The sequence below is a fragment of the Scatophagus argus genome, chromosome 15 (genome assembly GCF_020382885.2).
Source record: "Scatophagus argus isolate fScaArg1 chromosome 15, fScaArg1.pri, whole genome shotgun sequence".
In the NCBI taxonomy this organism is placed as follows: Eukaryota; Metazoa; Chordata; class Actinopteri; family Scatophagidae; genus Scatophagus; species Scatophagus argus.
The window spans coordinates 3,786,424-3,810,411 of NC_058507.1; the positions used below are offsets into that span (position 1 = coordinate 3,786,424).

The 23,988-nt window shown below is 44.2% G+C and overlaps 1 protein-coding gene across 7 annotated transcripts in view; it reads left to right on the plus strand.

Moving 5' to 3' along the window:
* numb (NUMB endocytic adaptor protein) overlaps positions 1-22,077 on the plus strand; it is a 34,681-nt gene extending 12,604 nt beyond the window's left edge. For 2 of the 7 annotated variants that reach the window (XM_046412005.1, XM_046412001.1), the window contains exons 2-11: positions 7,587-7,723; positions 11,957-12,031; positions 17,174-17,206; positions 17,879-17,953; positions 18,619-18,759; positions 18,955-19,159; positions 19,292-19,591; positions 19,825-19,968; positions 20,479-20,613; positions 21,107-22,077. In XM_046412005.1, the coding sequence (XP_046267961.1) occupies positions 7,598-7,723; positions 11,957-12,031; positions 17,174-17,206; positions 17,879-17,953; positions 18,619-18,759; positions 18,955-19,159; positions 19,292-19,591; positions 19,825-19,968; positions 20,479-20,613; positions 21,107-21,870 (1,998 nt within the window). In that variant the 5' untranslated portion in view covers positions 7,587-7,597 and the 3' untranslated portion in view covers positions 21,871-22,077. The remainder of the gene's footprint in view (positions 1-7,586; positions 7,724-11,956; positions 12,032-17,173; positions 17,207-17,878; positions 17,954-18,618; positions 18,760-18,954; positions 19,160-19,291; positions 19,592-19,824; positions 19,969-20,478; positions 20,614-21,106) is intronic. The other 5 variants (XM_046412002.1, XM_046412006.1, XM_046412004.1 and 2 more) reach the window with 5 other exon arrangements.
* The last annotated feature ends 1,911 nt before the right edge of the window (positions 22,078-23,988 follow it).

Consider the following 23,988-nt stretch of genomic DNA (forward strand, 5'->3'; position numbering starts at 1 on the left):
ATCAAACCCCTACTAGCAGGACAATGCTTTCAGTCAGTAGCCCCTCTCTGCAGTGTTTACAGCTTTATTCATTCAGTTGAAACTTCACTATATTTGGGGTGCCATCTCCTCTGGCGAATGTTTCTGAAAAATAATCACAGAAATGGTGTTTTTGGACAAATGCAAAAGACATGAATCTTAAGGACGCCTTTTTGATTCCCTGCACTGCCTTTTGGAGGAAACCAGGTCAGACCCTGCCTATTGATTCAAGCTGCGACTCATCGCCAGGGCATGCCCGAAGGGAGACGATACAGTGACAGTGATTTGCCACTCCCTGGTGCCAGAGTGCTGCCCTGCCCGTTTAAATGTGGCCTCAGCTGTTGCCCAAAGTGATCTGTGGCTCTCTGTGTTGAACGGTTCGCTGGCTGGTTGACTTGCTGTTGGGCTGGGCCCTTTTAATACCCCGCCTGGCTGCTGTGAAAAACAACCCAGTATCGCCTGTGCAGTAATCTGGGTACTGTTTTCTTTGTCTCAACCCTAACCCCAGTCAGTCATGTGTATTCAGGAAGCAGAGGTCATCATGTCTTGCTGGGGGCAGGGAACAGATTTAAGGATTCTGAAATGATTCAGCAGCACACAGGGAATAAGTGAGGCATACAGACAGTAGCCAGCACTTGTTTTCCCACCATTTCCTTCCCCTTTACCACTTATTTGTTCTTCATTGTTGTTTCATTGTTCTGCCCCTTAAACATCTTGAACATCCTAAAATAGATGCTTTTCAGGGATTCAAATACTCGGTTTCTTGCTGACCTGTTTCAGTATTTTTATTTGTTGAGCAGGCTCTCAAGCTGGTAATGCTTTCTATATTTGGCTGACATAGTTGTACACTGCAGCAAAGAACAGGTTAAATTGCAGGTCAAGACATAATAGTCTGCTGATCATGGTTTGTTTTGCGCTTGTGTCTTTTGGGTCACCGTGCAGACACGTGGGAAATCAAGTTTTTGTGATTATTGTGGGGACACTGATGGAGCCAAGTATACTGATCATTGAAGCAGAGAGCAGTAGGCTGAGCTGTAGCAGCTGCCGATGAGTTAGACTTGTTTTCTGACGGTCTGTCTTTCCATCATCTTGGGCACAGTGTTACTACTGCTGTTATTTTATGTTCAGCCTTTTGAATTCAATTACAGTAATTGGCTGTGATGAAGGCAGTAGTGATCCTAATTTGGAAGCCACAGCTGTGTTAAAAATTTGTTTTTCGCCAGGTGAAAACAGAATTTTAACTCAAAATTGCATGAGATGTGCACTGTGAAGTCCTTTAATATGCCATTATATTTGTAAAAAGTGATGCAGCTTATGATATTATACATAATTTTAAAACTGAATTAATTAGGAGTCTCATCACAGTTTAACTTAATACATAGCCTGTAAAAGTTATCTAAATCCCTGCTTAAACTCAAAAGATAGTGTTGCTTTTACTTGTTGTACGTTCGTCACACATTTTTGCACAGAAATAGATCATCATTTGTCAATTTTGGGACATTATGATAGTTATTCTGCTTGATTATTAAAATGATATCTCACACCAGTGGTGTTAACTGTGCCATTTGTGCACAGTACTTGAGACATCTGGGCCAAATGTGGCTCTCTCAAGGAAGACAGACCTCTTCATAAACCTTCTATATTTTTGGTGATTCCAAAAGTTTAGCTCTCTGGGGAAATCTGTGTTCGTGAACAGGGAAAAAGTCTGCACATTATCAGAACTGTTTCTAATTATTTATTATAAACAGAATGCCACTACTGAATGTATACAGCAATAATGAATCAACTACATGTAGGTCAAACTACCCCTGAGTGGCAAACTGGGATACAGTAATTAATTCTGTACTGATGCATGTGACCCAGAATGTCACATTAAGGGGTTAGCAGTAATGATTGGCATTAATGAAGGGAATCAGCTGGACGACTCATCTCACATTGTCATCTCTTACTTGAACACTGAATGTCGATATCAGCCCAGAGCAATAACATTACATGTCTATTGTGATTTTTTTTTTCCCCCAACCACCAGTTGTTGAAAGTTTTATTGTATTTGTTGGTAATAAAGACACAGAGAGTCTGCTTGCCATAAACTCACCAACCAGGATGCCAGAAATGAGATCGCCCGGACCTTTCACTCTTATGCTAGCCAAAAGGTTATCCTGGACTTTTGGAGTTCCCTCAGCCTTTCCCTTGTGTTCCTAGCTTGACTTTTGTTTTCTCATCCATATTTTCTCCTTGTTTTCTCTCTGTTCCTCTCTTTTATATATATATATTTTACATAAATATGCCAAGCTACAAACTGATGCCCAGAAAATTGGATGACCAAGGTATCAGCATTTTTCAAATTCTCTCTTCATATGGCCATTTGGGAGCAGAGTAGAGGCACCATCACCTGAAGTCGGCTGACCACCCGATAACAGGGCTCAGCAAGATAGGCTGGCCAGGCAAGCTTTGCACTACAGATGGCTGGCTGGCCTTATCGATTGAGTCTGTCCTATTTCATTTTTGCTCTCCAAACTGTAAACTCAGTCTGAACACAGATAGCCGTGGAATTCTCTGAGCAGAGCAGTGTAAAATGGGATGAAGAGTAATGGCTGACACAGTGGTGGGGCAAGTCATGAAAGGAGACAGAGGGCCTTTTTTGTCTCGAGTTGCTGCCCATTCTTTTCTCTTTCTCTGTCTCTTGCTCTCACGCTCACTCGCTCTCGTAGCCTCTCCCTCCCTCCCCATCTCTCCTCAGAAACCCAACCGCTGTACTCATCCCTAGGATCCTTCTGCAAGGATTAATCAGTTTTCCATTCCTGGAGAGATTATTCAAATACTGTTACATCTACAGCCGCCAGCAGCAGCAGAAGCAGCAATCCCTCCCTCTTTCCCGGGCAGCGGCACTGCACTGACTGAGGGAAAAGACTTGTTCTTTCTCCTCTTTCACTTTAGCTTTGTTTTCTGTTTGTCCTGCATGTCTCTCGCTCCTGTGTCTTCATACTTCACTACCATTGTTCACTGTGTGCTGTTATTTCTGTAATTGGCCACTGAGTATGTTGATGAAGTTGCATGTGAGAATCTTTAGAGTGCTCTGTGCTTTTTGTCTTTCACTGTTTCTGTGTGTGTGTGGACACACAGAGCGTGTAAATGGTCCTTGTGTAATTGTCCTCATTAGTGCTGGTAGGAGAGCAGCCAGAGATCCTCACGGCATCAGACTATAGGAGGTGTGACAGCTCCAGCAGGGTTCAGATCCTGCTTTGCTTCACCAAAACCTTTACCTCCCCATACGCCTTTTCCCTCCAGTCGCTTCCCTCCCTCTGCTAATCCCCCCTCCCTGCCTCCCTATCCTCCTTACACTCTTTTTGTAGTACAAGTACATTAAACACTGCCCAAGGATTGTTTTTGTTTTTGAAGCTCTAAAAGCTGGCCCCTGGATATTTTATTGCCCCACCTGACATGATTTAGACAAACACAATTCAGTGCTGTCAGTGAGTAAAATTCGATTTGTGATCTGTGATTATTCAACTTGTCATGCATCCTTTGGCTTGAAGTTAATAGTACCCTTCGTTTTGACTTTTGTTTGACTTGTTTTTAATTGGTGTTATGCTTGTATACCCGTTGTAGATCAGACTTCAGTGCTGGTCACTCAGAATGGACTTTGCTGGTCAGAAATAGCAAGAAGTCAATAGCTGAAGAGGCTGGGGAATGAATGTGAAGACAGTAACTTCATTAAACCAAAAAACAGTGCAGACATCGCATGTTGCATAAGGAGTGCTCCTCAAATCTCTCAGAGGGAAAGCAGTGTGCCGCTTTGGCTTTTTTGCTGTCACTGTACAAACAGCAAAATTAGAAGTCGCTCCATTTTTATTTAGCTGTATTTGTCTGCTTCACTTTAAGATAACACTGGCACAACTCTTTGTAATGTTTCCATTAACGCCTACATCATAAACTCTCAGAGTCAGAAGCTACAACTGTCTGTTCTCATGATTCACTTTGCGCAGGTCATAAGCTTCCTGCAGCAACCTCCCCCCCCCCCCAACCTCTGAGCTTCTCTGCCCTGTTCTCTCTTCCTCTGTCTCTACTTAACTCTCTTCCATCCTAATTGTTTGACTTCCTTCTGTTCTTGCTGCTACTTATCTGGACTTTTCCCTTCCTTAACCTTCTCATTCTGTGCTCTGCTCCCACTGGTCCACTGTGCCTGGCCTCCATCCTGGTCGGTGCTCACCTTACTGCCGACACACACACATATACACACACACACACACACTTATGAAGTCTTTGTTCTTGTCTTTATTCTTGCTAAAGCCAAACCAAGTATTGAGGAGTCAATTTCAGATGATGATGATGTGCTGGTTCGATGGCAATTTGGATCTATTACAGGTCATTAAGTCAGTCTCTGGAGAGGAAAATAGTAACATCTTGTTGGAGTACTCAGATTTTCTAATATTGCAAATGTGTTACACTGCTCATATCACATTCCTGCAAATGGTTACTAAAGTAGTACACTCACGCAGAAGGCGCTAACAACCACCATAGACACCTTTTTTAAATGTACACTTTCTTTCCCACGCACATGAGTGTATGTGGTATTCCTGCTCTCTCCTTAGTTATGTTTCTGAGACACTGCAGAACACTGGAGAGGTGTGTGGGTTGTAAGCTGGCAGTATCAAAAGTGTGAAATGATTTAGAAGGTGAGCTTGGTAAGGAGCTGTTAGAAGAGGCAGAAAAATTGTTGAGCATTTATGGACCAACATTGGGCCTGTGAGACAAATGAAAACCAAAACAGCGGACTGAAAGACAGTAAAACCTTCTGTAGAGCTGAGCAGAAGTCCATGATTCTCTGTCGGTTTCTTCCACACACAAATAGTTATTTGAGCCATTGTTTTTGAAATATTGATTAGTGCAGCTTTAAACACACACGTTTTCATGTTATCCGTTTTCAACTTCTCAAATGTGAGGAATTGCTGTGATTTTCTTGTCATAAATTGAAAATCTTTGGGATTTTGAGTCACAATTGAGATTACCTCCTTCCTCTGACATTTCACAGTTTTTGACATTTTACTGACCTCGTACATTGACTAATTGAAGAAATAAATTGAGAGATAAATAATGAATATCCTCAGGTGTAAAACTAACCTCCCTCTGGCAGTTATTTGTGGTTGTCAAATTGGCAAACTTTGTAACTTTGTCAAAGCAAAAACACAGATGTTTCAAATTCTGCGTGGCTGTAAGAAATAAGGAGGCCTGTTTATAATGTCTACCGCAATCTACGGTGTCAAACCACTTTGCTTAAACACACGCCCTGTTTCAGTATGTTGAAAAACGCTGTCACTTAGTGGTGTCCTGTGTTTGGTGACAGTATGAGTCAATTCAAGGTGACAGCTTTGACTCGAAATGTGTGCGTAGTACATTAGATAAGTGTTTTAATTTGCTGCACTGAAGACAAGATGCTCAAGAGCAGACAAATCTCTTTTCCTCCTGCTCCTCCTCTGCACTCTGCAGGCTGGAAGCTTGCAGCCCGTCACTGGCACTGCAGTGAGCCCAAACATGATATGACCTAAATAAACCGAGAGAGCGCGAGTGAGGGATGAAGCAATATTTTCTCCCTCTCACTCAGTTGTCTTGTTTTCAAACACTTCACTCTGCTGCAGGCTAAGACTTGTGCACAGGCAAGTGCGCACACACACACACACATTTTCATACACACTAGAGTCAGACTTGGTGCTTCTATATCATGATATCTTCAGAGGTATTTGGCTCTTATGACAAGACAGATGCTTTCACACATCTAAGTACCTGCTTTACATCTTGTTAGTTGTCATTCCTGCCCATTTTTCATGCACCTCATCATGTGAATTTGTATCTCTGCCCACAGCGTCGCTCTGGGATAGTAGTGCCATGGACAACAGATAGAAAAAAGAGGTGTTGACTGTACGTCAGCATAACCCGAGTTTCCATTACAGAACGAGTAGGGGAAAAGGGAGACAAACATCCAGCAGTCAGAAATCTCTGTTTGAATTTGGCTGGTGGCTTGCACAGTTGGCCACAGTAAACTCATTTCGCCAGGTAGCTATACATCAATTAGAAGTTGTACTTTCTTAATAAAATTTGGTTGTCTGTAAAGTTGCCTAAGCAGCAGGTTTAATGATACAGTTTAGCACAAAAATTAAAATTTAGTCATTATCTACTCATCCCTCTGGCTATTGGGAAGCCGGGTGAAGTGTCAGAAATGTCTTGCGGACTGAGACAGTTCACCCGACTTTCTATCAGCTTACTAGATAATGATCGAATTTTCATTTTTGCCTAACCTTTTCCTTTAACTTTGTTCAGTTTTACACGTGACAGATACAGACTCTTCAGATTCAGTCCATGATCCCCTCCAGCTCCCTGTCTTTTAATATTAGGAAGTTTGATGTGTTTATATGTGGCCCCGGTCAGGGCTGAAAAGCTTCATTGTGTGCTGCAATGAAGACTGACAGATAAGAGAGCTTCACCATACCGGGTCACAGGATAGGTTTCACTATGCAAACAGACAGCACAGTCCTCTGAGTGTGTGTGTGTGTGTGTGTAATGAGGTAGGTGTATATGTTTGGTAACTATGAGCATGTGTGTGATGGCCATGTTGCTGCTTGTTTGTGTGTGTGTGTGTGCATGCACGGACAGTAACTTCTCCTGGATTAAAGAGCTTTAATCCCGCCCCGATCCTCATCAGCTCAGAAGTTAATGGGAACAACTTGTTAGTCAAGGAGTACGCACTGCTCACGTGTTAGAAGTTAGACTTGCATGGCTGAACGACTTCTGGTCCTCAGTTACGAGTTGCTGTGGGGGACGTGAGCCAGGCTTTCGATGATGGATGCACCTCTCAGTTCTTGTTTGGATCAGCAACTTTTAATTGGGTCTCTGCTTTTTTTGTGTGCCTCCTAATCTCCTCCCAAAGCCAAGAACACACAGTTTGAAGTGGTGCTTTTAGCCTAATTAATTGTGCTGTTTTAAGATTTTTGTAGAATTTTTGTGTTGGAACCTGCACTTAAATGAGACCTTGATTCAAATCTTATGATCCACATAAAGAAAACAATTCTAAGGAAAATGACGGCATAGTGTATTGTGTATTGGTTATGATAACGGCAGAATTTTCATGTACAGATCAGGAAAACGTTCCTCTTTGTAGAGGCAAGCTGCCCTCCATGTTCCCTGTTGTTTTGGCCGCCTTGACTAACACTGTAAAACTCAGCCTCTTGTTCATCCTTGTGAGTCAGAGATGTCTGTATTTAAAGCATTCTTATTTAGAGGCACTAACAGGATGCATTGAAATGATAGTGTGGCACTCTCATCCGCCATCCAACACAGGAAGTTGACTAATTTCTGTTTTGACATATGCTATCAACTGCATGTGAATTAATTCATTGCCCAGACGTGCAAACTTTTTCACTGTTGGTGAATATGCTTTGCTGTCATCCTTTTTAACTGTTGCTTTTTGTGTTATTTCCAAATCTTTCCTGCCAGTCCTGCACATTTTTACTTAGCTGCTGCTGACAGCCCAATTTTCACCCTGGGATTAACAAAGCGTCTCTTGCCACTCACAGGGAGCCCAGCAATGAATAAGCTACGGCAGAGCTTCCGCCGGAAGAAAGACGTCTACGTCCCGGAGTCGAGTCGGCCGCACCAGTGGCAGACGGACGAGGAGGCAGTCCGCAGCGGAAAATGTAGCTTTGCAGTCAAGGTGACTCTCCCTCACGCACAAACACACCTGAATGTAAACCCTCACACACACACACACATTTTACAGACACACAGTCTCACACACACACAGAATGCAGTGCTGCCTTTACTGTGGCACATTCATACCTATACCTTTGAGAAGCCTGCATGCAGCCTGGCTCCCCAAGGACGCTGCTATTAATTCTAAGCATTCAGAGACTGTGAGCACAGCTTTTATCTAGGTTGCAAGATTATGTGCTGGAGCCTTCCAGATCTGTGGGATGCGTGTGCACAATTGATTTTTCTTCTCCAAGAGTGTTGAAAGCCACTTGAATCATCAAGTTTATAAAGAGTATATTTTATCATTGTTGGCAAATAACAATCGAGGGGCAGTTCAGTGGGGCAGCAGAGGTGGTGCACTATCTATCTACACACAGTGTATGTCTGAACCTGCTGTGCTGCAGTTGATGGGGTGGAGAGTTCACTGTATTTTGGCAACAGAACCTTCCACTTTTGCAAATAGAAGTGCAACGGTACACTTCCTCTCATCACACGGCTCCAAAAGCTCTCCTCGCTCAGAATGAAGGGGAACTGAAAACCGCAGAGTTAAGAAAGAGAAAGTTTTCCTTTGAATATATGAACTGGTCAACGGATGCAGATTGTGTATTGTCTCGTACAGAGGTTATGATTTGGTGTGCTGCCTGTGCATTTTGCTTTATCTTGTTTTCTTTGAGCAAGGAACGAGAATTGAAAATATTCTAGGTGTAGGGAGGTGGAAGTGACAGCGCTGAGAACATAGAGGAAGGTAGAGGACGGACTTTAAGGCTACTGTGTCAGTTCATGGTTTCAAGACGTGTGTGTGTGCAGTGATTCCAGCCCCACACTCAAGATCTTCTTTAATCTGTCTTCCAAATGCCCCGCACGCACACACACACACACACACACACACACCTTCCCTCCCCCATCTGCTACCTATAAATTGTCTCTCTTTGGTGTACTCAAAGCTAGATTTGTTGATTAACCATTACTCTTTCTTCATTCTTTTGTAAAAGGGTATTTGAACTACATCTTCTTACATTTTGCTTTTATTTACAATTTTCCTCAAGTATTTTTGAAGAGATTTCATTAACATACTACAGACTTTTTTTTCTTAAAATGCTTTGCCTTTATATTGCGACAAAAGAACAAAGCATCGCTGGCATACCTTGCTTAGTTTTAAACTCTGGTATCTAACCGTTGTTACAGAGTCCTTGCTCTACTACTAAACTGTTAAAGCAATGAGTGCAGTACAGATCAGCCACTGTAGTTGAAGGAACAGTTAACTTATCTCTCATTGTCATGCTTTCCTTCTTGCAGCCACACACAACTCTTCACCAGCATTTTTTCCCTCTCTGCACTAGCTTTCATCGTGTCAATGCAACCTACCATGCTACTCCTCTTTATCCCTCCTCCCCCTCCTGCTCCATGTCTCCCGCTCCAGGTGCCTCAGAGGAACCCAGTTATGTGTGGGTTGGAATAGTTGTGGTGAAATTATCACTTACTGCTGCAGAGTAACCAGTAGACGGTAGGCGTGGAGATGCAGTGTATCTGGGCAGGTGGAGGTGTGGAGATGGGGTGAAACGAGCCTTTAATGTCGTGGCTGGTGGCTTTCCCCGTTATGTTCGGCCTTTGACGTTCATGGCATGAGGCGCATCTGAGGATGTCCTTCTGTCTGACTCTGCCTGTTACTGATGTGTCAAAATTATGGAGCATTTGCGTTTATTTATGTGTACATTTATGTTTGAGTGTGTTGTTTTCAAGCTGAAATTGCAGGGACAGAGTTATTCACGATTCAAGGTTACTGTCAAAGGCATAAAAATGTAGACTTGCTTTTTTGTATGGAAATGCACGAAGACTGGAGATGGATGTGAGATTAGATTAAATTGCTTGTGTGCGTATGTGTTTACCAACCAAAACAGATGAGAATTTATAGATTGACACTATGTGGAGTTATTTGTATGGAAATGAATGTGTGCATTTTTGTGTCAGCTTGTTTTCTGCTGTTATTCGCACATATTTGCTGCATACGGTGTAGACTTTTTATTGAATCTGACAGAATTTTTCACTGAAACTGATTTAAGGCCAGTATCCTGGATTAATTTGTGGACTCTATCTCGAATGCATCTAGAGGATTACACCAATTGTTATGAAACCCCACCTTGTACCTGGGCCACGTTCAGAGCATTCTGATATCAAGATGCTGGTTGGAACCTTTGGACAGAACCAAGCTCTCTCCAGTCTTTATTGCTTGGACTAATGTGTCCCCAGCTACATATTCACTGTTCAGCATCAGCCTTCCGTTTGAACTAAGCAAATCCCAGGGTTTCATTTCTTTTTCAGGTGTTTCATTTGTCTCATGTTTTTCTGCGTCAATCACAAAGGGTGCTGTGGCAATAATAGCACAAAAATAAAATTATCATGATATATAAGCTGCATCTAATCCTATCCCGCTGTAAGATTAGTGCCATGTGGAACATATTTCAGAGTGTGACCACAAACAAACCTGGATTTTGAACCAACCAGTTCTACCGTACAAATGTACAACATACTGTTTAGGAAGATATTACTTTTCTTTATTTATTTTAAGTTGCTTTGGTTGAGTGCATCTGTTTAATATGAATATTTCAGGCCCCAGACTGTTGCTGCCAGCTAGGTACTAACAGGACAGAGTAAGATCCTACAATAAAGCATCTGTTGTGACACTTCAGGCCTCCCCTGCATTCGTCTCATTTCAGCTACGTCTCCGGGCCGACCTCATATTAGCGACGCTGCTGCTTTCACTCTCCTCACTACACACAGCTGCCTCTTTGCATCAGTATTGTCCTTAGCACACAAGCGTTTTTGTGCATGTGCGCGTGTACACATTTGTATTCTAAAACACCGACAGTGTGACTCACATCTGTGGCGTCACATTCTGAAAATAGCAGTGCCGGGGGGTAGGGAAGACGGACGTGGGTCAGCGTCACTCTCTGTGTGTGTATCTGTAAGGAAAGGGTAAGGACTTCCTCTCCAGCCCCACAGGCACAATGGCTTCTGTGGCGGTCAGGGTCATGACTCCAGAGAGACACACGGCAGGGTGAGATGTTGCTTCAGGTCCGGGGGGTGGGGGCGGTGGGGTGGCGCGTGAGCCAGCCTTTTCCTTTCATTCAGTCATAGTTAAACGGACTCATGTAATTCCTGATGTGGATTGTTGCATGGCAGGAGCACACGGTTTCCCCCAGGAAATTGGTAATTGGAGCGATTGCATGTTGTAACTGATCATTCACTGCAATTTCCTGAGTCTGACAGATCCTGATTTGTCTCGTCGCCTGATTGATTAGTCACTAGATAACAGTCTTGATAATTATCTCAGTCATTAAATATGTGACATGTGTTGTGTGTCTGTGCTCTACATCAGTGGAGGAGTGGAGTGCAGTTAACCTCCAAGCTCCATGAAGAAGGAAAAAAGTCTTCAGATATCATAACACTTTTCATAGAAAGGACAACTTTTTGTGAGGCCAGCAGTTTCCAGCTTGTGGCCTTCATACACGTATGTGTTGGTGAAGGCAGTTTTTATTTCACGTGAGAGAGCCTACCCCATCATAGTACACTGCATGACGCCATGGAGTACAATGTTATTGGGTCTTATCATGTTGCACAATAAATTCCAGTTCATATCCAAAAGATTATGCAATCATCAGAAACTTTTTAAAGGTACTTTTCTGCAGCTGACAGCATTACCTGGCCTGATTTCAGCTGTGTTGCGCTTCAGCCAAACTGAAATTTTATGAAGGCAAAAAGAAAAAATGATGATTAATTCTGGTAAAGAGCAGCATCATTTTTGTTTATTCATGTGTTAATTTTTCATTTTTTTAAAATTCTTTCCTCACAGAATCACACACTTAGTGTTAGATTCTCCCACTTGCCCATTTATATTTCTCAGGAAAGTGTTAAGCATTTTCTCTGTAGACGAAGTTAAGGATCAACTAGGGAGCAATTGAACTGCCTTTGACCACAAAATGGTAATTAATTAGGTGTATAAATCACCAGCGCCGGCCTACCAGGGGATATAAGACAGTCTGGGCTCATTTAAATACCCAGGCTCTTTCCAGAGTTTATTACTGTAACCTTACTTAAACTTCAATAGCGATAGCCACAGGAAAGGTTGGTCACAGCATTACTCACCCGCTCTCTCTCTCTCTCTCTCTCTCTCCCTTCACCTCTCTCTATTCGGCAGTACCTGGGACATGTGGAGGTGGAGGAGTCCCGAGGCATGCACATCTGCGAGGATGCAGTGAAGCGGCTGAAAACGGTAGGTTCCATAAGAAAACCCCCTCCATACTTCCAGGAACGAGGCTGCTGAATACAAGACATCCCTCTTTCCTTTTTTTTAAAAAAATATATTGTCCTTCATTAGTTTCCTTCACTGTGCTACCAACATCCTACTGACTCCTTCTAACATTTCCTTAATTTCGTGACAGCCCCTCTTCACCTGTCACCTATCAGTTTGGCTCTTTTTAGCATTTCATAGTTGTTTATTCCTGCCTAGTTTACTGTGTACATGGAGGCCTGAGTGTGGCTGATTGTTACCATTTGTCAGCGAGGGTCTCCGCCCATCTTGACCCTTAGATCTGGTCCTGCTCTGAATGTCTCTTCCTCTCTCTCGTACGCTGTCTCAGCCTGAGGAGATATGTGGGCATGTACTTCCTGCTGCAGTAAATTCCGGTGAACTTGCGCAAAAAGAACAAATTCCAGTTTGGGGAGCAGGGGAGGGGAAGGGGGAAAACATGGAGCAATTGCTTTTCCATGCTGTCAGTTGTTTGCCAAGGCCGCACCCAAATCATAAACTCCTGTGGATAAACGAGGCTGATTGTCTGTAGTCAGGGCCAAACCTGAGTCGGCAGGTCCGCCTCTGGGATCTGCCTCTGTGTGATCAAAGTCTGTTCAGGAGTATCAGCACATCATACTTGAGTCTCGGGATGAGGCCAACTTTGAATTCACTGCCAACAAAGGTTACGAAACTCCTGCTTGAAGTGTCTGCGATTAGCTTTCAGTTTCAGTTTAAATGACTCAGAGTAATTGATAATTCCAACCCTGTTTCTCTTGTTATCAGTGCCTGTTCTTCTTGCCTCATAAATTTACGTGAAGAGCTTTTTAATCATTTTACACGTTTGACTCAATGAGCTGTTGAAGACTACTTGAGCTATTGAGAGCCGTACGTTAGCTTGATTATACCAAAGAACATCCTTGAGAACAATTTCAGATTTTATGAGTACAATTTAAGCAGTAGGAGTATGACTTTTGCATGTTCATACCTGTTAGAACTGTATATTGAAACAGAAGTTGTGTAACTAATGAAAATGAGAGAATACACACACACACACACACACACACACACACACACAAAGGCAGCGTTACATTTCTTCACACTTCAAGACTTGTGATGACACTAGTGTAAGACCTGTACACACGAAACACATTTATATTAGAGACAGAAGTGCTGGTGCATACGTCACATGTACAAAAAATGGCCACACAACACACACATATAGCACTGTGGTTTCATATATTGCGCATACTGACACGCAATCTTTATATATAATCTCACACAGCGGTGCAAAGGCACAGTTTTGGCACACAGAGGCACAACATACACACAACAAAAACAGGCTCAGAGAGGGCTCACAGGCAAAAACACACACAGGAAGAAGTACATCCAGAGGCACAGCAGATAAACTTACCGCATACACACACACACATATGCTCGTATAGTCAGTACACGAAGATTAAAAATGCACACATAGAAGCAGCAGCATGTACACACTGGTACTTGATGAGGTCACATGGTCTACACAGAGCCTGAGGCTGTGAGGTCTTATTGAGTTACAGTCATTTTAACAAGGCGGACAAAATGGAGCCAACTCAGAAGGAGAGGCGGGTGCTTCTGCCTCACTTCCTCCTGCAGGCCTCAACTATCTGACCCTCCTCAACCTAACGACATTTCCTCCTCGGTCTCCTCCGCTGCTCTAGCAGCCTCTGCTCTCTCACTCCCCAGAGGCCTTATTTGTAAGCCACCACAGGCATGACTTTATTGATCCATGTTTATGAGCAGAGTGGGAAATTAACATTTGCATGTTCAAAACGTGAGTCAGGCTGACATAATTCCAAGGCCCTCTTCTGCATACTGATTTTCTGGAAAAACCGTGACACTGGCAGTTGATCTTTGTGATGTAACTGCATTATATTCCTTGAAGCAGTAGAGCCCGGGTCAGGATGTGGCAGTTTACCTGTGTGCCTGAGAGGCTCACCTTACAGGAAATGCCACAGAACGATGATTGGTGGCTGAGAACTGCGTACTGTGTTCCTAGATCGTGCTCACTCAAACTCATTGAGACTAATGAGTGAAATGCCGTCACACAGGGAAAATGGCATTTCTAAATCTTCGGGCTTTAAAATTTCATGATACAGAAGTGTTAATATTTGCCAACATCCAGCACCAGTGCACAGAGCAAACCAGAATGAGACCACGCTGCACGGTGTCCGGATCTGGCCTTCATTTCCAGTTACTTTTGTAGTTGAATGATTGATCCTGTGCGCCTCTGTCTACAGTTTGACTCAGAGGGGTGAGGTCCAAATCATGATTTGAATCACAGATGTTCTCTTTCCAGCAAGGCTGGCTCTGCTGATTAGAGCAGAGCACAGTGGTGTGCAGTGTGACTGCCCCTGATGCCAGTTGTCTGTGTTAAATCTAGATCGGCCAGTCTAGACACGAGCAACCCTTTAATCAGATATACAATTAGCAAGGCCCTGATAGATCCCACTTCATCCAAACTGACTCTTTAATAAGCTACCTGTTGCCAGGCAACAAATACAATTCCTACCACTGGAGGATGTCACTGAATATCGCACAGCAGCAGCTCTGCTTCCAGGAACTAATAACTAAATTGGTCTGGACCCAGGCCCCACACCCGTGGGCACTTGATATGTGGTGAGGGCTGATCGGGCCTGTTTCCTGGACATGATCTAACAGCAGTCAGACAACAGCCATAACACCAACACAAGCTTGAAGCAGCCAAGAGAGCTCAAGTGCAACGTTGAGCTGATGTTCTCTGATGAATACGAAGGAAGAATGTGAAAATAGGTATATGTGTCTATATTTCCCTGTGCTGGAGGGTGCGTCTTGGTGATCTAGCTGTCGATCAGTGCGGGTGTGTGATAGCTACAGCTCTGAGCCAACTCCATTGTATACCCAGCAGCCTTTGGAGCTGTAATGAAAGTTTTCTCACAGCTCCGCGACCCGTGACTCAGAGGGGAGGATGGAGGCGGGAGGAGGAGGAGGAGGAGGCTGCACTGCGGCACCATCAACCTCCAAAGCTGCCCCCTGTGTTGTCATCATGATGTCACTTCCTGCTGCTGTTGGCCGACGGCCCGGGGTTGGAGGTGTATTCTGTGCTCGAGCAGTGGGAGTGTTTTCGCTGTAACTCATGAGCCCATAGTGACCTGGAGTGTGTTTCCTCTGTTTAGCTGGGTGGGGCACCCTACCATAAGATGCTCACATGCTGAAAGAATTTCATTTGTATTTTGTACATCAACACCCAGTAGCCTCAGGGTACACCACTGACAATATATCTAAGCTGGTGCTTTCAATTAAGACTTTTAGCATCACATGGTATGAAAGGCTGTCTTGGATCTCTTTTCACGCCATGAGAAATATTTCCTGAATAAGCCCTAAATGTGAGACACTATGAAACAAAGCCCTCACTCAACCCAGATTTATATGCCTAAACTCAACAAAAAAATTGTCCAAAAAAATTGGCACTTTATATTTGCACAGTTTTGTAGACAACAAACCACCTTCCTATAGCTCCTTAGCAGAGGTGTGGTTTTAGATTCTCTGACAGCCTGACTGGTAAAGTGCACTCTCTTGCAGTAGCTATAGAGTCACATTTGTAGAAAATGGTGTAAGGTGGGAGTTGTTGCTTCATGTAGGTCTATGACAGAAGTTGCACAAGGCGTGTATTGCATTGTTGCACATCCTGTGTTGTTTTTGTGGCCAGTAATGACTGTAAACCACCATCACACATTATCAGTAAAAGGTTTGCAAGGTTGGAAGTTTGAAAAGAGGTTAAATATGCACAACATTTTTATCAACACTTGGGTAAGGCTTGTTGGCTACAAAGTAATTTTTCTGCATCAGTTGTTTCATTTTTGCCTTGTTGGTCTCACCTTGATCTTTCATAACTCAGCTCTCCTTTCTGTCCACAAAGCTTTCCCCCCTCCTGTAGTTTCATCCCAGCTCGCACATTGAATACCTGAATATTGTATTACCTTTTTGTCCGTGTCACACAACTTTTGTTTGTCTTTTTAAGCAGGTTTTTATTGTGGTGTTGCAGAGAAATGCCTCCGATTCCCCTCCCCCCACACTGCCCTCCCGTTTTAGTTATCTCAACCCCGTAGAGATTTGTTTCTCCTTACCATAGCTGACTAATACTAGCTGTGCAAGCTCTACTGCCATCTGCATGTCTGTGTGGCTCTCACAAACACACCATACACACACTAACAAGCGCTTAGCCCATTCCAAATGAATCTCTCCAGTGCTGGTTAACACGTTAAATCATGCATTAACATGGTGCTCGGTGTGCCGTCTCCTCCATGGCTGTGTAACAGGAGCAGAGTGGCACTCCTTCACACAGCTTATGGGGAGGAGAGGAGCTCTCAGGGAGCGGGGGAAGATGGCAGGATTAAGACTAGGCTGGGCCTGGTTTTGGTTTCTTTGTGTGGTTGCGATGGCCTCAACTTGACCCCTGATTGTGGTCGACCGGTGAATAGTCACAGTCTCAGAGGTCAAACCACCGTCTGTGGGAATCTGTTTCTGTCTGCTCGACAGCCATGGAATGACCATGTTTCATTCTAGGAATCAGAGGAGAAAGAATAAAATGGGACTTGGGATTATCCCCTCCACATCCCTGCACAGACACACACCTGGAGGTGTTTATCTCTTCTGCCCAGGCAGCTTGGTATGCTGTCATAGCTGTGGGGCTGCTGCAGTCTTGCAGGGTTGTTGTTGTTTATTTAAATCACAGAAGAACCTTGGGGGCATCACTTCCTGCTGGGCAGGAGGGCTCTGTTGGGAATAGCAATTTGGTTTACTGGCTTCCAGTGTGATAGTACTAACAATTATCATCATAAAGACAGTAACAACCACAGAATCACCCATCAAAACGTCCATCAGTATGGAATCATGCAGAGCCACCTGATCCATCGCCTCACTCACTCACTCACTCACTCATAACCCAGCTTCACCTCCACCGAAAAATCCCCAAAATCAAATCCCTTCCTGTGGGCTCCAGTCAATTTTTAGACTTTCTAGGTAACATTTTCATGCCTTGTTCCTCCCCCCCATTTCCCTCCACCCTTGTCACCCACCCTCCTTTTTTACCACATCCACTTCCAGGACAGGAAATTCTTCAAAGGATTCTTTGCAAAAGTAAGTTATTGCTTTGTGTGTCTGAGTGTGTCTCCTTATTATGAGCATTATTATTATTTTTCCTCCTTTCACATAACACTTCACCCTTTGAAGGCTGGAAGAAACACACACACACAAACACAATGATGCATGTGTCTTTGAGCAGGTGGGGTGGTTTAGGCTGGGGCGGGGCACATCTTTGTGTTTCCGTGTGTGTGTGTGTGTGTGTGTGTGTGTGTGTGGTTTTGTATTAACAGGTGTGTCTTCTCTTCCTTCAGCCCTTCTTCCATGAAACAAGAATGGAGCAATGAACAGTGTGTGTGAATGAACGTTTCCTTTTTGTTGTGCACACACAAATTTTTTTTGTTGGTGTCATCCTAACCAGCGAGGTCACCACTCTCGATTGCATCAGTGCACCAGTTCGCACACCAAACCTTCTTGTGTCTTTTATTAAATTTGGGTACTACTGAATGACACGGCACTCAGACAAACTCCTGACTTGTGTCTTCTCTTTTGTCTCATACCTTTATTTACAGGTGTGCTTTGTGTGTGTGTGCGTGTGTTGACTGATTTCTTTCGTGAATAGGTACCAAGGAATGGTACAAAACTAATTCATTTTATTGGGGCTTGGAGAGACTGGAAAAGTTTTCCCATTTCTGACTCGTACCTTTTCCTCTTGTGTTTTGTTTGCAGGCTGGGAAGAAGCCAGTGCGGGCTGTGTTGTGGGTGTCGGCAGATGGTCTTCGTGTCGTAGACGATAAAACAAAGGTAAAAAGTCCCTTCAACCCTCCACGATGGGCTCAGAAACACATTGATCAAAAAGAAAGAGCAGGCAGAGGAAGTACACGTGGCTTTAGTGGAGGCAGAAGCTGCTCCAGCAGTTAATAATGATAGTGAAGCTACTAAACTTCTGGTCTAATGACGCATAAAGGGAAAATATGTGCCCAATGCACCTGCAGGAACGGATGGAAGTAAATAATAAGGGTAATACTGACACCTGCTGGAATAAACTGGTAATGCATCAAACCATCAGTGCAAGTGATGTGTCATGGTGTGTGTGAGGCTGATACTTACTTATATGCTAGCATTTCATGACATCTGTAGGTTGTGAAAAATTAAAAAGAGCAAGAGAAATAGAAAGTGCAATAATTATTTTAATCTGCTTCTTATTTATGTTTGTCGTTGACCTGTCTTGGTATTGATTACAGTTGACTATCAGTGCTAAGCAGGTGACCATGCAGATTTGGATTCACAAAACTAACTTTATGTTCCCTCAGAAATGAATAAATGTTAGTATAAAATATTAGTTCAGTCTTTTTTGACAGCTGTTGAAGCCAGTCCTTCACAATGAAGCACTGTTCATTATGCAATCGCTCAGCCCTCGTTTTGTGTCCACTCGATTGAGCTTCACTAACCCGCAGCCATTATTTCAGGACCTGATTCTGGACCAGACAATAGAGAAGGTGTCGTTCTGCGCTCCGGACCGTAACTTTGAGAGGGCATTTTCTTATATCTGCAGGGACGGCACCACGCGGCGCTGGATCTGCCACTGTTTTATGGCCATTAAAGACTCAGTATGAAGTTCCTCTAATTCTTTACTAATGTTTAATAATGACTTACTGTACATGTTTGAAGGCTGCTACGGTGCCTGATTGAACTCTTTTCATAGACTATCTTAGACGTTCTCCAGACCTTTTGGTGTTTTTCAAAAGATTAATGGTCTTAATACCATGTTTACAATAGGATAATCACTGAATCATCTCTTTCAGGGAGAGCGTCTCAGTCATGCTGTGGGTTGTGCATTTGCCGCCTGCCTGGAGCGAAAACAGAAACGGGAAAAGGAGTGTGGGGTCACGGCAACCTTTGATGCCAACAGAACCACTTTCACCCGCGAGGGCTCATTTCGTGTTACCACGGCAACAGAGGCGGCGGAGCGGGAGGAAGTCATGAGGCAGCTACAGGACTCTAAGAAAGGTCTGTGAATGTGGTGCCTTCTAGAGACTCTTCCCAGGCTTGTGAAATGGATTGGCCAGTTCAGCCTTGGCATTGGTCAAAGGCTAACATTATTACATTGTTTGTTCATTGTTGCTTGTCTTCCTGTGACAGCAGAGGCAGATGTGAACGCCGCTGGGAACTCAGCCACTAGTGTGACAAACTCTTCTGCACACCAGACGGGAGGCTCACCATCCCCCTCGTCCTCCCCGCCTCCCTCCGTGTCCAACCTGGGTCCCCAGGTGATACCACGCAGACACGCACCGGCCGACGTCATCGCCAGACAGGGTTCCTTCAGGGGCTTCCCGGCCCTCAGTCAGAAGACTTCTCCCTTCAAACGACAGCTGTCACTGCGAATGAACGAGTTGCCCTCCACCATGCAGCGCAAGTCTGACTTCCCCATCAAAAACACGGGTGAGTTCGGGATCCTTACCGACTCCGGGCTCTTTTGTCGTTCTGCACAACTCGCTGATCAACTTCAAGTGCAGCTGTCTAAGGATGAAAAGGAAATTTGAAACAGAGGTCCCCTTGTTGACTTTATTTGATTATTATAGTTGTTGAGAGATGAATTCTGTCCCTCCCTCAAATGCAGCGTTGTCTTTTATATTTGATTCACTTAACTTTTCTCTCTGGCGTTTCCCCTCCAGTCCCTGAAGTGGAAGGAGAAGGTGACAGCATCAGTTCACTGTGCACTCAGATCACCTCAGCTTTCAGCGGACCCACAGAGGACCCCTTCTCCTCAGCACCAATGCCCAAACCAGCTTCGTCCCCTCAGTCTCCCGTAGCACCAGGTAACACCAACAAAACCAGGACTCATAAAATTAAAAGTTTAGAGACCTTATTTAGAATGACTGTAATTAACTTGTTTTTTTTTTTACACTTGCCAGGCAAAACTGTCATAGTCAGTAGGGGAGTGAGGAAGCACACACTGATAGATTGTTTGTTGGCTGCAGGAGATGGCCAAATGTTTTCTGTGGCCAGAGTTTGTTTGTAGCCAACAGTTTTATTCATTGCCCACATTTTGGCAGAATTTTCTTTTCATTCAGCTCTGCAGGAAATGAATATGTTGACTTCCAGTGGCGATTGTGTTGCTTGTAAATTGAACGTGTTAAATGTGTGAGTGTGTGCCTACTCGCATTTTCACATAACCACGTCTGTAACATAATTTACTTTTACGTTTGTGATTAACACTTGTTAAGACTGCTAATTAACTGCACGGTAACGTTGTGCATGTTTAACGTGAGGTCGCTCGACATCACACAAGCTCGCCTGTACTAGCTTCTGTCTCTCATCTGCTGTAGTGAATGGCACAGCTCCTGCCTTCTCTGTTCCTGCTGCTACTGTTAACCCCCCAGTTCTGCCCCCCGCTCTGCCTGCTCGAGACACTAACCCCTGGGCAAAGACCCCAGCAGGGGCCCCGGCCTCAGCACAGCCAGGTAAGCAGCACTTTAGAGAGGCTATGCCGACAGGTTTGCACTTCACGGGGGGTGTACAACTGAAATGAAAATATGAGTGATATGGACATTGCGTTATATGAAGTTGATATGAAACTTTGAGTTATCTGAGTTAAGAGTTGAAGGTCCTCTCACCCGTGTGTCATGTTTTTGAAGACGGGAACTTAGGCAGTAGGTCGACCTTTTGGGGAAATGGGCTTGATAGCAGCAAATGGCAAAGATGAAGCTCTGTGTGAAGGTAACAAAATCCACCTCAGCAAGAAACAGTCCCACACATGATCGTGTGTGACATGGGGATGAATTAAACAAATTCAACGTTGTTGATTGATTGGCGAGCTTCAAATAGAGCTGGGCTGGACGTTTCCCCTGTTTCCAGTCTTCATGATGAACTACACAAAGCTAAGGTAACCAGCTGTTTTGTCTGACATGTTCTCAGTTACTTTTTTTTGTCTTTGTGTGTACTTTCTGCAAACAGGAAGTAACTGGTCATCCCCTGCTCCGGTGATAGTGGTCCCCCCCACATCCTCCCCAGCCATGCCCTCCCACAAACGCACACCGTCAGAGGCAGACCGGTGGTTAGAGGAAGTCACCAAATCTGTCCGAGCCCCGCAGCCTAATCCAGTCATGGCAGCCGCCATCCAACCGCCTCCAACTCAGCCGTTCACTGCCCCTGTGCCAATGCCTGTGGCATCTGTTCCCTCTGTTCCCCCGGTGGCCTTCATGACCTCTCTGCCCTCTGCCGTGCCCATGTTGCCCCCTCGCCAGCCTGCCTTTCACGCTCAGGCTCCAGCCTCCTACCCGATGCCGAACGGCCTGCCGTTCCCTCAGCCCAGCGTGCCCGTGGTTGGCATCACTCCTTCACAGATGGTGGCTAATGTGTTCGGCTCAGCCACGCAACCCCAGTCATACCCTGTCCCGGCCTCCACGACACCCCAACATGACGTCCAGGGTGTTGGCAACGTCAGCCCATTCATCAAACCCCCACAGTCCACCACAGTGAACCCTGCTCCCCTTCAGTCATCCAATGGTAGTGTGACCTTCAACGGGGCAGACAGCTGGGCTGCTCCGTCCCAGCTCGCTCCATCCTCCCCAGCCACCCAGCCGCCCCCTCAGCCACAGGAAGATGCCTTTGAGGCCCAGTGGGCTGCCCTGGAGAGCCGCTCACGCCAGCGCACCACACCCTCCCCAACAAATCCCTTCTCCACTGAGCTGCACAAAACCTTTGAGATCCAGCTCTGAACGCTGTGTTTGGGAGAGGAAAAGACTGCACCATAAGGAGGGCACTGAGGTTGAGGGAGCAGATGATGACTGAGAGGGGAATGTCCTCCTGTCTCTCTTATCTCGGTTTCAGTGGACAAGCTCAGCAGGGCCAGAAAGAACTGAGAGACCGTGGAGAGCAACGGGTGAATCAGCAGGGAGCAGAACTCTGCACGGCAGAGAGGGGAGGAAAAAAAAACAGAGCAGGTTGCTGTTAACAAGGGCGCAGCTCCCCAGGCATTTCATTAGCATTGTCTGTATTGTTTTGTTAGTGCTGTGGAGCGCGAGGTCGTCATTACCCTGTGGAATATCTGTGACGAGCCACACCCAGTCCCCCGACTGCACCCTACCACGCACACAGGTGTTGGGGCTCCCGTCTCCTGCCTGACTTCATTCAGTCAGCGCCCCCTGTTGACAGGACAAGACCCTCCACAGCTGGCAGAGGAACCTGCAGCACTGAGAGAACTCAGCTTCCAGATGAGAAGTTCTCATTAATAACTTCCCAATCAGAAGAATAGAGTGAGACAATGCCAAAATCTTTATTTTTATGCATTAAGTATATTTTAAATAGCTTTGGAATCTAACAGAAGAGTTGTAAGTAATCGTGCCAAAGGCACAGGCTAGCTACAGTGAGACAAGTTCATGTTCGTGTATACAAAAAAAATCGCCGTATATATTATACATAAATATATATATATATATATATCTATAAAGAATCTATGCTGTACACACAGCTCACAGCAGTGCTAATTTTTAATGTGATGTTAAGAGATTTTTTTGAAGGGACAGCTGCTTTACTTTTGTGGTTTTTTTTGTTTTGTTTTGTTTATTTCTGAAGAAAAAATTCTTTATTTCTGTCTCTCGCATCCTGTGATTGGATGTGAAGCATCTCACTGTAAATAGGGTATCATTGCAGCAACAATCAAAGTGGACCTAGCAGTGGTGGTGGTGGTGGTGCCCAGCTGGTTGCCTCTCTTACCTGTGCTCAGTTTTTAATAGTTTAGTACACATCAGTATTTCACATTTTACTTCTTCCGTCTTCGTTTTCATTCTTTTTTGTGTGGTAACGATCTTGTTTTGTTTTGGGTTTTTTTTTTCTATTTAACACAGTAGGATGAGTCGTCTCCTGTTTCTCCACCTCTTGTACTAATTTTTTTTAATGGTTGATTTCTACATTTTTATTTTGCACAAGCACTAAAATAGATGATTTGACCTCACAGGAGACCTTGATCAGCATGGGTTAGTCAGTTGTGGTGCTGCAGTAGGTGAGAGGCTGCATGCTGACCTGCCCTGACCTCCGTTAGCCTGCTGTGGTTTTGACGGTCAGCAAAAAACTACAGGGAGATAAAATCGTTTCATCTCTCACTGTCTGATTTCTCTCTGTCATGTTTTTATTTTTTTAAAATCAAACCTGTGAATATGAACTATTATCTGATCTATTTTTCCATTTTGTAATTATTTCATTACTTTATTCCAGTTATTTGGTTGAAGCTGAAATATTGAATAAATTCCTGGTGGTAGAGGAAAAAGTGGTCTGTGTTCTTGAGTGAATGCCGTCATGTCATTGACGAGTACAGTGGGATGCCAAAGCTGACAGTGAAACGGGTCAGTTAGTTAGTCAGTTATACATATTGTCAGACAAAACTGATGAACATTCAGAGGTTCCAGCTTCTCAGATATGATAATCTGATAAGCTTCCTTTTTATGTGATTGTAAATTATTATTAGTGGTGGACCATTGTCAGACAAAACAAGAAATATGAAGACATCACTTTGGACTGAGGGAAACTTTCGGACACCTTTTATTCACTAGACTAAATGTTAATTCAGTAAAACAAACTCGGCCAAATAACCTAGAATAGAAATAATGATTAGTTGCAGCCCTAATACGAGCGTTTGCACAATATACTTAAAAGTACTGAATGGATTTCAAGGAAAAGAATAGCAAGGTCTGACATGTTGAAAATGCTGACAGATCACGTTTTTGCACTTACAAACAATGAACATAACCCAAGCATGTAGGATGAAGTTATATTAAATCATATTCAGGGAAATGAGTTTATAAAAACAATGTTTTGGACCCAATGGCGTCTTGGTTTGG